We start from the raw sequence: 17,485 nt of genomic DNA, 5'->3' as shown, positions 1-17,485 counted from the left end.
TGCAATATCATACTATTCACATCATATTTAATAATGCTCTAGTACCATTCAATATAAATAAATAACCATTAAAAAGTACTTTCTCAACATTCTCTTTTGTTCATCAATAGTATTTTCTGCAACAGGAAAGGTTAGTGTAATATTCATTGGTTGGTGAGTTGGATGAATCTCAGAGAACATGAATATCAGGTACTAAGATGCTAGTAAAAACCAGGCGCTGGGATGCCTTCTCTTGTTTAAATACCTCGGGCTTGATCTGCAGCTTCCCTCCTTACTGCACTCACTTCCCCTGAAGCCTGTTACCCTGACAGCTGCTTCTGTCCTGGGCTCTCCCACCCCACTCTGCTGGCAAACAACCATCTTATCTTGTGGTGCCTGTTACTCACCCACCCTTAGCTGATACACCTTGTCCAGCAGCAGTCCTTGCTATCCTCAGGCTGCTCTACAGGGAACATAGTCTTTGTGCTGAATAGGTCCATCTGTCTGCTAGCCTGGAATGCCAGCTGTCCAGATGAGGTTTTGGTTCTGCACAATGTAGTGACTGACAGAACTTCTTGATTCACAGAGGGTCTGCTCCACAGGGCCAGGCTGGGGCAAGAATGGAGGTGGTGCAATAGGGCTGGTCTTGAGAGCTGACTCTGACCAAGACTGAACTGACAGTGTAGTACATACAGAAAAAGTAATTTTACTTTCTTGTAAGGATGTAGAGAGAACAGCTCTCTAAAAATATGTGTGTGGTGGGATCTGTTGCAATGGGAATAGATCCTTGCTACAGACACTCACTGTCAGTGCCTAAACCCTATGTAGGACCTGTGTGAGGTTAAAGGCCAGAGAATTAATCACCACATCTCCTCCTGTTCATACGGGCAGAAACTTGGCCCATCTCAGAGGAGAAAATGGAGGATCATAAATCAACTCCTTTATTCCCTTGCTCATGCTCATTCATTGAAACCACAAAGAAGGGGACTTAATCTTGGGTTAATGCTGGCTAGAAGCACTGAGCCCACCTGCCTCTGGCAGGGTGGGCTGGTGAAGCTCACTGGAGTGCATGCCCTGCTACCTTCTGCAGAGGGCAGGACAAAAAGCTCTGACAAATGCAGAATGAAAAGCATTCTGTGGATGCTGGACTTCCTTCATGCTATAAGGTGCCAGTAAACTCTGTAAGGACCTTTCTACAGTCCAGAGAATACATTGCTTTCTCACCCCATTCAATATTTCCTTCATACTGAGACAGCTGGCAGAGTGGCCTTGCATTCTGGTGAGTTTATCCAGACAGGCCCTGGCCTTAGCCTCAATAAATGCAGTCTCCATTTCTGTAGTTGTTGCCTATTATTTGATTTCTCCTGTCTCTCTCTCTGAAAGGAGGCATCTCATCCCCTGTGCCTCTCCCATACTTTGGTCCCCTCCTATAGCAGGATGCATGGCTGCTCTTTCTCCACTCAGGGAATATGGACCAACTCCCTCTCTCAGATACCCTTCAAAGAGCCCCTTTCATGGAGGCTTCCTGAGAGCCCATGGGGACTATCTGCTGAGTGAGGCAGTCCTTTGCTCATGTTTTTACCTCAGTGTGATTGCTTGGGAGCCAGAAACTTAGTGCCACCCACGTTTGTTGCATAAAAGAACTGTGATTTCCTCTGCTGTACTGCCCCCCTTGCTGAGTTTCTGATTATATTGCCAGTTTAAGATACCATTGTAAAGAAACCCCAGGGAGCACAGAACATATGACATTCATCGGTGAACACCAAGCTCCACTGTTCTGAGGCAAGGGGGAAAATACTCTTTCTTCATGAATATGTCATGTGACCTAAGCTAAAAACCAAAGCTAAACAAGGAATAGGCAGAGAAGAATTCTAGTATAAATAAATCAACAAATAAATAAGTTTCCTGCTAGCCCTGAATTCCTTGGGCAAGGGATGACTCAGTTGCTTATAACTTTCTCCCAGCTGTGAAATCCTCGATGTGTTTTGAATGCCTTAAGCCTTGTTTCTCATGGCCTGAGTGAAGAAGGTTTTAAAGATCTGCTCAGAGGGGTTTCTGGGTCATTCAGGGAGTTTTCCTGGAAAAGTCACAGCGACACTACTACCCACGCACACATATGGTACCAACACTTGTGCTTTTAATCCAGTGCATCCTTCCTTCAGTCCTCATTTGCACCTCCTGTTTTGTAGGCTGCCTCCCACCTGGCTGTCTTCCTGTTTTATTGAGGCAAAGGGAAACCCTTCCACATGACACTCCTCTCTCTTCACAGCACCACACACTCCTTTCAAAGTTCAGCTGGAAGACCTTGCCACATTTGTTATTTCAGTTGTCATGAATGTGCTCAAGATAGGTTTTCCGATGATGTCTCCACATTCCTTGATGTTCTCATAGCCGATGAGTGCAGGCTGAGGGTTCCTCTTCTCTGAGCACTTCTCACCCACCTCCCTCTCAGAGAGTTGTCTTCCTCTCTGGAGGTCCAGGAAGCAAGTCCATGCCCATGATTTGAGGCTCCTGAAGCACCTGATGGTGCTGCAGCAGGCTTCCAGGCCTTGAACACATTCAAGTCCACCCATCTTTGCCCCTGCTTTCTGCTCTCTGCAGCAGCACATGGAGGCATGGCTTCTGACGTACAGTACCTGCCACTCCCACTGCAGGAGAGGAACTTCTTCCAGAGGTGTCTGTGCCTGGGGATCTCAGATGGAGTTTTCCAAAACAACCTTAAGCAGGGACAGTTCAAGATCTGAGCTGAGGGATAGGCACCACATCCCTTCTGAGCTCCCAAACCCCAAATGAGGTTCGTCAGCACAGGTTCCTCTCCAACACTGAAGGCTGATCTGTGTACATATCAGAGTGCATCCCTCAGAGGGAGAGACTCTCATGCCAGCTTTGCTTTAAAGCTGTTTTGAGAGCATACCAGCCTCAGGCCAACAAGTCCATGTTTGTGCTTTAGTGACAACTCCTGTCTTTGAACTACTGCAGTTCACAGTTGCTGTACTGAAGCTAAGGTTTTGCAAGATGCCAGGAGAGACCTTTGGAGGCACCTGCACCCATCCTGGATTTCAGCCTCTGCTGGCACAGTGGAGAATGAAGATCACATCTAGTAAGTTTAAAGAAATGGTTAAAAGTACAGGGCCCAGTGGGGAAGGGAAGCACTCCTCTCCTAGGTGGGGAGGATCTCAGGGCATCACCTCAGCTCTGTCCCTCCTCATTACACCTCTTTGGGCAATGGGAGCTGTTTGGAGTGGTGACATTTGGGGTGTTTGTCATCCTCCAGCAGTGGAACAGAGCGCTGGGCAGGACAGGCAGGGTGCACAGTTGCTATGGTTGCTGATGAACTTCGGGAACAATCACAGCTCTCTGCCTCTGTCAAAACAAACACAAGGTGAGGTAAGAAGGTGTAAATACAACATGGCTATCCCCCCTGGCTCAGGCAAACACCTTGCAGGCATCAGTGAACAGGCTCCTCCTGAACTGTGCATGGCTTTGGGCTGGGATATGGCTGAAGAGCTGCAGGGACTCTCTCTGCACTAGAGTCTTAGCTGGGAGATTTTATTTATGAATTAGAGAAAGTTTCTCACAGATTTTTTTGTCTGCACTTAAAGTCATTATTTTAACTTCTCTGATAATTTTTTTAAAGAAAGAGTAGGAGGATGAGATCTGAGGATCTATTCAGTCTGTCTGGAAGCTGTGAAATGCAGATGAACCTTCTCTCTTTCCAAATTTCACAATAGCAGGAGTCCTGTGCTAACCTAAGCACACTCTTCTCTTTTGGATGCCTGTGAATAAAAATTAGCAATAAGAACAGGTAGTTTTTATAACACCAGTCTTCCGTGATAGTTTTCAGGACTTTAAGAAAGAAAAATATGAGGTGAAATTAATCTTCATCTCCTGTTCTCAGAAGGCAAAGCCTGTGTTTCAAAGGTGTTTCAATACAGTCAGCAAGGACGTATGCTGTGATAGCTTTGGTGCTCTGTGGCAAGCAGCCATGCAAGTGGTCCAATTAGAGATTAGGGGAGTACCAAATCCCACACCAAGCAATGACTGCCTGACTCACATCTGCAGGATTTAAAGGGAAGGAGGGCTCTGGGAGGTCTTGGACTTAACTGGCTTGATCTGATCCTCAAGGAGGACTAATTGCCAGGAGGGAAAGATGGAAACATTCTTCCTATTGTGTCAAAGAACAGAAGATCCTCAGGGGAGCAATTTTGCCTCTTTTTGTTCTCAGCACTGGCTTATCTAGATCATGTCTATCAATGTTCTGAAGCTCAGCCGCCTTGATAGTATGAACTTCCAATACACTGAAGCCTTCAGCAGAGATCTCAATTTAAAATTTTAAGAGATGCAATCTAAAGATTTTGCTTGATTGCTATTGATAGTCAAGCAATTTACCTTGCATGTGTCTCCTGGAGTAGATGCCACCTGCCAACCTGATGTGTCAGAGCAGCTGCCCCACATGACAGACAGTGGTGCAGAAGGGATTGTGGTCAAAGTGACTGCTAATGCAAGTACAAAGATCCTTAAAAATCTGCAGAGTTGATCCAGCCAACAATCTGATTGAAACCATTGGAGAGGATGGCTTGGATTAAGGTGCAAGTCCTGCTGGTGAATCAGTGGCAGTGTCTTGACCTTGTAGGCTGGTTGCTTTCCTTTCCCACAACAAATCACTCATGGGAAGCCATTCTCATGAGACTCCATAGCTGGTGCATTACATTTCTTATGGAGGATGGCGGAGTGTTTGGCCAGGGAGAGAGGTGAGGACAAAAGAGCCCATCCAAAAATGGCACATTTGTGAAACATTACATCTGCACTGTGCATCTCCAATGGAGCAGCCTCTCCTCCGGCAAGTAGGCAAGGAGGATCTAATCCATCTGAATTTTTATAGGCCTGCTCACCCTGTATAAAGTAAGTGATTCCTGCAGAGCAGTTAACTGGACTGTGAGTCCTTATGAGATGAGTTTGGGCAATCATAGTCAACTGCAGACTCAGCACGGGTGAGTGTGCAAAATGAGCCTGTTGTAGTGGATCTCACAAAAGCACTGGTGAAAAGAGGAGCTTCTGCCTAAGCACAGGCATAATTTATGGGTTTCTAGGATATCTATAATATTAATAAAAAGCTGTCAGAAATGGTACAAGGTTTGTGCCCTGTAGGAGGGACAGGTAGGCTACCCCAGGGTCCCTACATTGGCACCAGGTGTCTGTGTTTAGATAACTGACTCCAGTCCCTTCCATCTGCTGCTGGGTGTGCAGGCACTGGGATTGCTTTGCACTATTTGTGTGGTGTCACTCAGAGATGATGAGGTGCTGTGGCAATGCTGAGTGCAGCTTCTAGTGATGCACACAGAGATCAGTGCAGGAGTTGAAATACTCATGACTGCCTATATAAAAGCTGTCAGTTTTATTTCCACCGGTAGAGTTGAGCTGAGGTGTACATTGGGGTCAAAACTAAAAGCACTCCTGGAATATCTTCCAAAGTAGGACTAAATCATTCAGCATCCTGTGTCCTGACACAGTTATGACTGATTTCAGAAAAAGCTGGGTACTTCGAAATTGGGATACTTTTATTCTTTTTGGACTTTTGGGGCAGGAATCTCCCATTGAGATCAGAGGGCATGGCATCTGGACACTTCTTCATCATCATTCTCTTTCTAAGAACATATCAATGATCTCTGATCCATTCCTGCCTCAGCCGTGGTGGTTGCCATAATTCCCCATCCTGCTGCTGAACCCCGCTCTGTGAACTGCAAAGGCATTCCTAATGCATTCAGTATTTCTCCTCAGCAGCAGAGGTACTCCTAGCTCTGGGAGCATTGGTACCCAGCACCTCAAACTGAGAGAGTCTGTGTAGATTGTGCTTTGCTGGTTCCTGTTCTGAGGTGCTCTAAGCATTCCATCAGCCTTTCCCTGCTGCACCCACACCCCAGCTGTTCATGCAGGATAAAAGCTGAAGGGGGATGCATGAAATGCAGGATAAAAGCTGAAGGGGGATGCATGAAGCACTGCACAGGTGGCAGGGCTGCCGGGACAAAAGGTTGCCTGCAGCAGTGTGATCTCCTTCCATGCTGTAGGACAACTCCCACACAAAGGGAGTTTACAGCTGGATGAAAGAGTCCAGGGGCAAGAATTTGGCTTGTCATTAATACTGAGTTAAACTGGGGGATTCTGCTGCTTCTTTTCTCTCTGTCCGGCAAAACTCCCATATGGTCTGCAAGGAGGCTTGAATGAGCAAGAAATGCAGAGCATACATGGGTAAAGATGAGAATCTACTTCTTGTGCAAAGGGTGGCATGGTGAATTACCAGAGCAGTCATATATGCAGTTTTTGAGGAAATAATAGCAGAAATAAGGAATCAGGTACAGATTATTTGCCTTGCTAAAAACAGTAAAGACAAAGATACTCACACCCTGGAGCTGGCTCTCTGCTTACACCTCTACTCTGGGGTCTGTAAACCCACGCTTGCCTTCATTAACCAGAGTGGGCCTCTCAGTTCTTGTGTGCCAGACCAACACCTAGAGGGAAGCACAAAGAGTTCAGGGCATTCTGAATAGCAGGGAAACTATGAATATACTTCACCCATTGGGTGGGATCCTCAGAAAAGTGAGGCTCAGAGCTGTTTGAAGTATGTGATTGAAAGGGGTTGATCCTGGGAGACACTTTATGGGCACATGAAAAAGTGACAAGGAGGAGGGATCATTCTAGAGCAAAATTACAGACTCAACCCTCTGCCAATCCTCCTGGACTTTGGAGAAGCAATCTGGTCACAAATTGTACATCTGAGCTTCTTTATTAATGAAGCATACCTAGCACTGCTCCTTAGCTCTCTCTGAGCTTCACGTCTGTGAAGAATTTAGCAGGCTTTGTCCATCTGTCTGTCCCAGCATCATTTGGCACTGACATGTGCCAGCACAGGGAAGGAACAATGGAAGGTGAAAGAGTGTGGCAGGAGGCTGTAGAAGCAGCCAGAACCCAGCAAGGAGACTGTATCTTTGAGATTTCTTCTACTACTCACCTTTGTGCAGTTAGCTGCTTTGGGCTCCAGCCCATCCATAGTCACTAAATCCTTCAGCAGACTTGTTTCCTGGTACCCTCCTTTAACTCCCTCCAGCTTGAAACTGGCATGAGGCTTCTCCAAAATCAACTTGATGCTGATAGCAAATCCGGCCATGTCAATAGCAAAGGGACGATTAGGGTCAAAGACGGTTTTCCAGCCCACCACCTTCCCTGCTGGGCTCACTTTTGGGGATTCATATCGCAGCCCCCCAACGAAAGCCACTGGCCAGACTGAGACCCGCCTTGTGTAGCGCATCTGTGTGCCAGAAAGAGACAATGCTGTGAGAATTCAACCCCACCACGTCTGTCCCAACCCGTTAGTGCACCATCCTCTGCTTTCATTGGCACCTGTCCTCCCCCACGGACTTCCCACACCATCACATCGCTCTCGGCAGCACAAGCTCTAGTTCACCTTGCTGCTGCTTGAAGAGCCACAGCTTCCACAGTCACAAGGCAAATTCTTAGCACTTTATTCTCTGAACAACAACTCACTGCTTTTCTGTGCCCACATTCAGTCCCGCAGAAGAATGATAACCTCTGCTTTTCTCATCCCATTTGAACTTTTACCTTTTTCTTATGGTAGAATTTTATCCTTTTTGTAAATGCCAAATACTACTGTTACCAGGCCTCTAGCTCTGTCTTACCAACTCCACTCACTCCAGCTTCACACTCATGCAAGTAATCTCCCTGACTGATTCATCTTTGTCCTTATCTATTCCAATTTCTCCCCCCACCTCCTGCCTTGTTTTTCCATCCATGACTACTGCCTAGAAGTGTGGGGGTTTATTGAAATTGTCAGAAAGGACCTGGAAGTAAGTAAAAAGGATGAGCTTAACAGAGACCTAACAACTCTGAAAACTGGAAATGTGTTGTGATGCATAATTCTGCTCTTCAAGTGGCCTAGTACAGTTTGGCTTAAATCGGTGACAAGAGAGTTCACTGGATTTTTGCAAATTCACAGCAGGCTTGGCATCTCACAAAAGCCAGGTCTCCAGCAGAAGTCTGGGCAAGCTCCAGTGATCCCAGAGGCACAGCTCTCTTGTGGTGGCTGGAACTTGGAGAACTGAAGGGCAGCCAAAGAGTAAAGGTGGATAGAAAGTCAGACAACTCTTCTATCATCCCCTAACTATCCCACCCCTACAACAGTGCAGATTTACACCTTGCCAGAAGTTTGGTGCTTATTTAAATTAGGTCAGCTCTCCCTGAGGAGAGGTATAAATTCTGAGGTACACATCCCATGGTCCCTGGCAAGAGGAACTCCAGCTGGTGCAATGATGAGTGAGTAGCTGTTCACATCCACAGCCTATAGCATGGCAAATATGTTCTCTGCCCTTTCAGCTTGCATCTGCCCTATACCCATCTGCCACTGCATGGCAGAGTGGCGAGGTCTTTGCAAGTGCAGCTGGGCTTAAGAGGCTCTGCAGCTCTATCCTGCTTTTCTGTCCCATGTAATTTTATGTCTCTTACCTCCTCAAAGAGCTCCAGGCTATAGGTGTTATCATCATCAGCAAAATAGACTACGCCTTCCGGTGGTGCGGTGTTGCTGAAGCTGTCCCTCAGCCAGTGCAGCCCCAGGTTTCTCTGTAGTGTCCCCCTTGGGGTGTGGGATGGGATCCAGGACAGACCCAACTTCAGGCTCTTGGGTGTCTCCACGTTGAGGTGGGTGAAGTTGAGCCCAGCCTTCTCCAGCAGGTTGGATACAAGGTTGGTCCTCCGTGGAGAGTCCTCCACCACCACCCAGTGCAGGTTCTGTACGTGGAGGAAGGTGTTGGCCAGACGGGTCAGCTCAGCTTTCTGCACAGGCCGGGTGTAGGTCGGGGTGATAACAAAGATGGTTGGCAGGGTGTCTGACCATGGGGGAGGCCTGGAGTACACATAATTCTGGATGATTTTAGGCGTTGCTCCTATGCTTTGCTGCTGCCGAGTGCATGATGGGAAGACTTCTTCTCTCAGTGCAGGTGTACCATTAAGGAGAGCTTTAGAGGTCACGTTCTCGTCTGTCTCTTCTGGGACAAAACAAAGGAAGAAAGGAAAAAAACCCAAAAACATATCAGAGGACTAATAACCAACAGGCTGCCTCATGTTCAGGGAGGCACACATCTATCTGGAGTTAGTGCTGCATCCTCTCTCCAAAGCCAGCCTAAGGTGCATGTTTAACACACTCTTAAGAACAGTTTATGTTTCTGCTGTCAGCAAACCCAGAAGGGGCCTTCAGGCAAGTCTGTCTTTGTTTAACCCTTCCCATGAGAGAGCATCCTTGCTGTGGGTTTGCAACAGAAGTCATCACAGCCACCAGCACACTGACAGCAGAACTTTTGCACTTACTTCTCAGCAGGCTGAGGTAGTGGGTGGTTGGGTACTGGTGCCACAAGGTTAAGAGAAGAGCCCATGGCAAGGCAATCAGGAGCGTGGTAAGAAGGTTACGTCTCCTCAGCATGCTGCAGGGAGCTTCCAATGCCCAGGCATCTCTCTACCTTTCAGAAAAGAAAAAAGAGTAAGGCCTCCAATATATAAGTTGCCAAAAATGCAGGGAGGCATGACAAATGTTTGGCCCTGATCCAACAAAGTGTTGTCTAAGTTTACAAGGAGCTTTATTAACACTTGAGGTCCAAACCATTATCCTACTTGGCCAACTCTGGTACCAATAGAAGGTTTTAGCTATTCCTGTTGCTCTAAAGAACCTCCCACAATCCCATGATGAAACCACTGTCCTTGAGTTAGGGTTGTTCATGTTGCTGATTCTGAAGACGGAGAGGACTTCTACTTGCCTCCTGTTTGAGACTTGTGTTCGTTCCTGAGCTTTGTTGTGGCCGTTTATTTTGCTTCTTTCATACAACTTTTTAGAGCTGTGTGCAAGATTTGTGTGCCTGAATATGCAACTGGACAAAACAGATGTCAGGCATCCTCTAGATAGCCAGCACCTCTTAACACTTCTGCAGTGTTAATTCATCCTCCTTAGGCAGATGCATGGAGGCAATTGGGCACGCATGCTATCATCTACCAAGCATTCCATGAAATCCCTGCCTTGGTCATTCCACAGTGCTGGTGATGCCTGCTGAATGTTTAATTATCCCACATCCCTTTGTACTTCCGGTTTGCAGTGTTTGGCCATTGCAGCATTTCATTGAAATCACAGACTTTGGAGTACCCACCAGGCCCTACCAGTTTCTCCTGCACTCCTAGGCTGATGGCATTTTGAGGGAAGAGAGTGATGGTATCATGCTGATACAAAAAATTGAAAGGAGATTCAAATTGGTTGGCTCTCAATTCCAGCTCTGCCAGGGATTTTTAAGTGTACCGAAGGCCAGTCAGCTAAAACCAAGGTCCTCAAAGGGACACAGGCAAATTTTGTTCAAAAGCAACTCTTTGCCCAGGATTTGGGTCCAGCAGCTCTTCATCTGTCCAGAGTGGAAGATTGTCTTGCTTCAGCCTTAGAGAGTTGTGGGAGAAGAAATATGACAACTAGTCTAAAAGGGCTCTGCAGTGACAGCAGCCACAGGGTACTGGAAGATATTAGGAGATGCTAATCAAAATTCATCCTCTGGGACCTCTTAGAATCTATCTTTAATTGTTTCTCTGACATTTTACCTTGGTGTCCTGAAAAAACCAAGGAATATGCAATTGCAGGGCTCATCAGTGCTCTACCACCAATAACTGTCAATCCTGTTTCAGCCACATCTGACAGAAGACTAGCATGTCTCAGCAACTCCTCTGGTGGGCAAGTGGATGTTCATAAGCCCTGTTAAGGAAATTACTGCAACACAAGCTCGTTCCTTGCTAGACACCAATGGTACCAATGATGGAGCAGTCCCTTCGGGAAACATATTCCCACTGACTGCTCCCCAAGCCAACCATTAATGGTGTTAATGTCTAATGTTTCTTACCTCCTGACTCAGGAAACACCATGGTGTCCATTTCACTACTTTCAAGCTACAAAAAGCTGATGAAGAAGTGGACCAAAGAAGCTGCATGGCCAGGAGCACACTGGAGTGTTTTGGTGATGTGAGCAGGAGCCTTGTGCAGCAAACATGCTGGCTCTGCTTAAGTGCATTGCTTTTTGATCACTGGCTCTGGGGCAGGTACAAGAGTGTCCCTCAAGCTTTAGTAGAGGTATTTGGTAAGCTACAGATCCAGGCCAGACACAGGGCAGGATGAGGTTACCCACACCAGGGACTGCTTTCCCCACAGGAAATCTTTTCTCTTACGAGCGTAGCAGCGCAGAGTAAAGCCTCCCATCACTCGTGGCTGTGAGAACAGACAGAGCCACAAAAGAAATCTGAGGATTGCTATTAACAACTGCAGATACCTAGGCCCACCCGAGCCCTTGCTCAGGGTCATCACAGCTCCTTGCTTCCTCTGGTATGCTTGCAATTACAAATATCCCTGCACCAGAGTCAGGCAGCCACTGCCTCTTCCCTTTTATTAAAGGCCTTAATTATAAAGACACAGTTTCTATGCAGCAGACCTGCTACTGCTGCAAACTCAGGTTGCTTCTGGAGGGAAAGAGAGGAGGAGGCAGTCGTGGCAGCCATGTTACCAATAGAGCACAGAGGAGAGTGGATCAGAGTTGGAAGAATTTTTAACAAATTCATTTTCTAGTTCTTTTTCCTCCTCCCTCTTCCAGCCAGCCCTGTTCATGCTTCCCAAACACAGCAAACAAGTGGAGATGCTGCCTGTGTGTGCAACTCCCCTGGTGCTCCGTGCTCATTTATTTCTGCATGCACCTTCTCTCTATTGCTTTTCCAAAGCAAGCAAGGCTGAACAAGTTAAACCCTGCATAAAGCCCCAGGTAACTTGTGAACCTCACAGAGGAGCTGACTTCAACTCCATTTAAAAAAAAATCTCTATTGGAATACTTTATTTTCTCTTTAAAATGTTACCTTGTCTCCCCCACTGTCTCCCCCTGAATCCATCATGTGTACTCTGTTGCTTTATATCTTTCACCTGCCTTTTCTCAGTCCTTCAGAGTCTCTTTTCTTCTCTGTTTCCAGGACTACAGAAATCCCCTGGCTTACTAATAATTTTAGCCTTTGTCTTCTGTCCTTACCCACACAAAGGCCCTTTGCATTCTCTTAATGTCCACCCCTCATGGAATATTTCCCACAAAGTGGTCCATTAAAGCATCAGTCCATCCTTTTGAAAACACAGCATCAAAATCCAGTCACATATCAATGCCTCTGGGAAGCCTACTGATGGCCCCAGTGGGGCTTACTGCACATATTTTTACCTACTTTTTATAATTAAAAACAAAGTCTCCTAAGTGGCTCGGATTAATTGTATGCCTGCTGGCAAACATTACAGTGTGTATTCTTGGCACAACCAGCTACCTTCCTTCTGCCTTTAACCCCTCTCAGAGCAGATCCTGTTAAATGAGATTCAAGATCAGAAGAAATTTTTTGTGATCATCTAAACCCATCTCCTGCGTTCATCTGGTAATTCCTGGGTTTAAGCTGTAGAGGGCAGGGACCATCTCTTAATGTGCTTGTACAGACCAGCACTGATCCCAACGGGAGCCTTTGGATGTGATTGCAATACAAATATTATTGATTGTACTCTCTTGCTGGCTCTTCTCCTCCCTCGCTATTTCTCCTGTCCTGCCTATTCCCCGTTCTCTTTCCTTTTCTTTTTTTCCCTAGTGTCTCCTGCAGCCCTTGTTTGTGTTACACACCCTTAACAACATTAGCTGAATGTTTGATGGATGCCTTCAATATGCTGCCTGTAGCCTTCTTGAGCTGTTTTCCAATTACACATCCCTCTTCTTAATTTCATCCATCAATCTTCTGTTCTCCATTAAAAAATAAACAAACACACAGAGCACAAAGCTGAGTATGATAGGGACAAAATGTTTCTCATACTACTTTGGCTTCAAGCTGCTTTGTCAGACTTCTTAGCTCCTGGGATGCAACACCATTCAGTCTCCATTTAAGCTCCTGTTCTAAGACAGGGGGCACTATTCTGAAAGGATTCAGGAGAAGACAATGAGAGAAGCACACAGGGGGAAGAGCTGGATTCCCTGGAATGATGCTGAAGAGAAACAAGATCTGGCTGAGGCGCAGACCATCACATGTGACCAATCCCTTCATCTGTTATTGACTAATTACCAGCAGGGTACAATTTGTTACAGGCAGGACAACCCAGATATTGAGAGAGGGATAAGGATTCCAGGCTGCAAAATGACCCGGGGAGTGACATTCTCCCTGAGCTGCAGAGTATTTGAAAGGACATGCTGGGTGAATGGGAGAAAGGTGAAAGTTAGGGAGAGATGCAGCTGACTGGGGATTATAAGGCTGACACGTTCCAGTGCCTCTGACTTTCCTACAGTCCTGTTGGGAAGGTGCTCAATTTACATCCTTTTTGATAACTCAGAAATGGTTAGGATCACATGGGCTTTGGTAGCTCTCTGAGGTTCTGGTTCTGCCCTCTGCCTTCCTGATCCAGAATGAGAACCACACTTTTCAAAAAGTTTGCTCTGCAGGAGAGGCGATTTTCCAGCCTCTGGTTCAGGGCGGGCGGCCTGTCTGAGCCAGGCTTACAAGACTCTGAATGCTGGACCAACCACAGCCCCAGGACTGTATGGCTCTACTCAGAGACACAAACTCTAAAGATCCTTATCTTCCCAGAGGGACAAATTTCACAGTTCAAACTGTTCCTTGGGAACATCCTGCCAGCCAGTGTAACGATTTTCTAGGCGAGCGCCCAAAGCAAACTACTCTCAGGTAACGGAGCCAAAAGTTTCAAGAACCGCTCCCTAATCTTGGTTTGAGCCATGTTTGCAAGCTATGTGTACCCTGGGAGGAGACAGGTGGAGAGGGGAGGAGACAGGGCTGTGAGGAGCAGGGCTGGAGCAGACCTGCAGGTAGCTGCAGATGACTCTTAATTTCACACACCAAAGCCATCAGCAGGGTTTTTGGTTTGTTTTCCTGCATTTTGCTGCCTCTCTCCACCAGCCCCTAGCCACCTTGATCAAGTCCATGCAGATTTCATGAGTTCCCTAACTCCTGGTGTGGGAGATGTGATGCTGAAGGCAGAGCAGGGAGCTTTCAATTATTGATGAGAGCAACCTCTCTTTAAACAAGGAATGCATAATTCATGACAGCGCCGGTATTTGTGGTGAGCAGCACTGGCTCAGTCCCTGCCTTGCTGAAATGCACAGGAAGACGCTGTCCCCTCTCCCTCCATTCCCTTGGGCCCATCAGAGCCTTCAGTTGAAACTACAATAGTGCTAAAAATTGAGACAGGCCGAGATGCTGCAGCGCTTCCCCTCACCAGGCAGCTGCCTCCCTGTTTGAGATGTGCACGATAAAGTGGGAGGATGGATTCAAGGAACCACAAAAGTGGGTGGAATGGGTTATTGCACTGGGATAAGCACAGGTAATTACTGTGCAAACACAGCCAAAACAGGGCATTTCTCAGTAGTGAGACTCCTCCAACCCTCAGACAGGTCTTCAGGAATGGCATCCTTGTAGGACAGAAAGGGTAGGCTAGATCTAAAGGACAGTGCCTGAGGGTTCACATCCAGCTGTATTTCTTGAGGGAGTGGGAAAGAGAAGGGAAAAGGCAGTTTGGTTTTCTGCTCAGAAAGTAGCAATTTCTCCCCTAAACTCTGCTGGACCTCAGTGGCTGAAAAACAAAGGGGGGGCAAAAAAAAAGAAGTGTTTTTTCTTGGAAGTGAAATGTTAATCATACAATCATGGAATATTTTGGATTGGAAGGGACCTTAAAGATCATCTAGTTCCAACCCCTCTGCTTGGCAGAGACACCTTCCACTAGACCAGGTTTCTCAAAGCCCCATCCAACCTGGCCTTGAACACTTCCAGGGATGGGCTATCCACAACAACTCTGGGCAATCTGGCCCAGCGCCTCCCCACCCTCAAAATGAAGAACACCTTCCTAATATTTCACCTAAGCCTACCCTCTTTCAGTTTGAGCCCATTCTCCCTTATCCTTTCCCTACGTGCCTTTGTAAAGAGTCCCTCTCCAGCTCTATTGTAGCCCCTTTTAGGTATTTGAAGGTGCTCTGAGGTCTCCCCAGAGCCTTCTCCAGGCTGAACAGCCCCAACTCTTTCAGCCTGTCTTCATAGGAGAGCTGGATGGAACAGGGAAGAGAAAGGCTCTGATCCCACAACTGGGATCTTGACCTCCCAGTAGCCCAGGTAATAGTAGAAGACTGCAGTTCTGTCCCAAAGTGCAAGAGTGCTCTTCTGCTGGGGGTTTTAATCATCCCTCTGCTGCAGACCTGCTGAAGGGCTGCAGGCAAGTGACACCTGCAATCTGAACGAGGTGAGCACTCCCCTACTGCTCATGGGGAGAGAGGGCAAAGGAAAATTAACTGAGTCCCCATGAGAGACAAAACCCAGGGAACTACAAATAATAAAACAATACAGGGAAGGATGGCCAGGCTCTTCCCCACAGCAGGAAGAGTAGAACTACCAGCAGCTGTGTATTTTCAAGGCTCAGCCCCATCAACACTCTGTCCCTTGGTGCGCAGGCTCCTGTGGGGACAACTTCCCCAGGAAGTGAGTCACTCCCAGTGAAACAGCTGCCCCTTCCCAAGCCCCTGCACCTTTTCCTCAGAAGCAAAGAAAGGCTTCATCCTCTCCTGCCAGCTCTGATCCCTTCACCATATGGAAGCACAGTTACTTCAGCCCAGAAACCAGGCTTGTCCCTCAGGAATACACCATGCACAACCCCCATCCCTCCACTGCCCACATGAAGCCAAGCTGAGCATTCCTCAAAGCTTGGTCTGTAAATAGCTTGACAGTGCACCTTTCTGAAGAGCATCCTTGTCCTAGACATGTGGCTTGTGTGTGGGAGCATGGACTGAAGGAGGGTGGTGCTTTATAAAGGGATTACTTCCAAGCCAAAAAAAAACCCAAACCAAACCCACAAACAACAGAAAACAAAAAAGAAATTTGATGGAGCTAATTAAATCTGCTGGCTAGGTCCCACAGGAGCCAATACTTTAGAGACAGCACATGGCTCAGCCTGCTATCCCCAGATAGATCAAGGGTATCTAGGCCCTATCTGGGCTATCAGCAGGAATGGAGATAACCCAGTTTGAATACAGACTAGACCTTGAACTTGGCTGCAAAGCCTGTCCTTGCAGGGAGCCTTCCGGAGCCTGAAAAAGGAGGTCTAAGTCAGGCTATTTTTAATCAGCCCAGACCCAAATGTCCTTCACGATTGATCCATACAACCTGTCACCACATTCTGCTCCCTGAGCATAGGCCAGGGTGGGCTGTGACTCAGAGGGACACAGCCCTCTGCCCCAGCACAATTTCCCTGCACTGCAGAGCCATAATCCAGGGGTGCCAGAAATACCCAGAGAAAGATTAGCAGCTCAAGCCCAAAGGAAGCAGGGGGTACCAGATATCTCCTGAGAAAGCTTGCTCTCTCCTGAAAGACCTCTAAGCTTGGAGTTATCCTGTCTTGAAAGGGAACTCAGGGGCTTATTCAGACGTCAGCTCCTCTTCCCTGCTGCTGAGCTCTGGCAGAACTGAGGTCCTTTATAGATGCTGATGACTATTACAGAATAATAATTCCAAACGTATCAGCATGAATCAGCCCAATATCTGCATTAGCCAAAAAAAAAAAAAAAAAGAAGTTGTTTTTTTTTTTTTCCAAGGAGGCAAAATAATTCTAAGGAAGCAAAAACAATAGTGGATTGTTCCAAAGTTTCTGTATATCTCATTCAGAGCTTTCCCTACTGAGTTAACAGCTGATGCCTGTTCAGCAGGAGTGGGAGCTGTCATTTTACAGCTTTTTTACAAAAGCAGAAAGGAAAAACCCATAGTATTGCCTTCCAGAACATTTTCAAAGATGGAGAGGAATTACTTTTTCAGAGAAAAAGGCATTAGGCATTATTTGATGATGACTACATTTCACAGGTGCTTGTTATGGGGGAAAAAAATCACATTGATCACAAGCTCCTTGTAAAGATATGGGGCCCAAAGGCCAATGCTGTTCCTCTGATAGCAGCCAGGATACAGAGACAGGCTTTGATCTCAGCTGTGTGTCAATATGACATCAAATGCAGACCTCCAGAGGAACAAGCTATCACTAATGCACACTCTTGATTGATTTAGACAGCTTGTTTTCCTCCTGCTTTCAAAGGCAATGTTGAAATGCTCTTCCCTGCTGGACTTCCCCATTACTCCTAGGGAGGGCAAAAGCAAGCAAAGGAGAAACTTCTCTGGCTGAAATCACAGTGCAAATGAGTGGGGCAGCAGTTTTGTCATTTAAAACACCAGTATAGCTAAATATGTCTACTCTCTTCCCAGAATCTGTGAAAATACTGGCATTTTAATGGTTACATGTGTGTGTTGGCCCCCTGAAGAATCAGAGCCCTGATCTGTTATTGTATGGAGAGAACTGTGGGCAGAGAATGAATGCAGTGTAAAGGCAAGAATCCCCCTGAGTTTTTATTTGGGAATGCTGGCGGAATGATGCGATCAATAAA

General features: G+C 46.7%; 1 protein-coding gene across 5 annotated transcripts in view; it reads right to left on the bottom strand.

The window, feature by feature from the left end:
• Positions 1 to 10: 10 nt before the first annotated feature.
• LOC136571597 (galactosylgalactosylxylosylprotein 3-beta-glucuronosyltransferase 1-like) overlaps positions 11 to 17,485 on the bottom strand; it is a 28,007-nt gene continuing 10,532 nt past the window's right edge. For 2 of the 5 annotated variants that reach the window (XM_066572107.1, XM_066572109.1), the window contains exons 2-6: positions 9,352 to 9,496; positions 8,494 to 9,032; positions 6,986 to 7,282; positions 6,378 to 6,485; positions 11 to 3,342 (exon numbers count right to left, since the gene is read on the bottom strand). In XM_066572107.1, the coding sequence (XP_066428204.1) occupies positions 6,399 to 6,485; positions 6,986 to 7,282; positions 8,494 to 9,032; positions 9,352 to 9,463 (1,035 nt within the window). In that variant the 5' untranslated portion in view covers positions 9,464 to 9,496 and the 3' untranslated portion in view covers positions 11 to 3,342; positions 6,378 to 6,398. Of the gene's footprint in view, positions 3,343 to 6,377; positions 6,486 to 6,985; positions 7,283 to 8,493; positions 9,033 to 9,351; positions 9,501 to 17,485 lie in introns of all 5 variants that reach the window. The other 3 variants (XM_066572106.1, XM_066572108.1, XM_066572110.1) reach the window with 2 other exon arrangements.

Source organism: Molothrus aeneus, chromosome 2, assembly GCF_037042795.1.
Source record: "Molothrus aeneus isolate 106 chromosome 2, BPBGC_Maene_1.0, whole genome shotgun sequence".
Lineage (NCBI taxonomy): Eukaryota > Metazoa > Chordata > Aves > Passeriformes > Icteridae > Molothrus > Molothrus aeneus.
The sequence above is the reverse complement of the archived record's forward strand: the minus strand, read 5'-3'. Positions and strand labels throughout refer to the sequence as shown.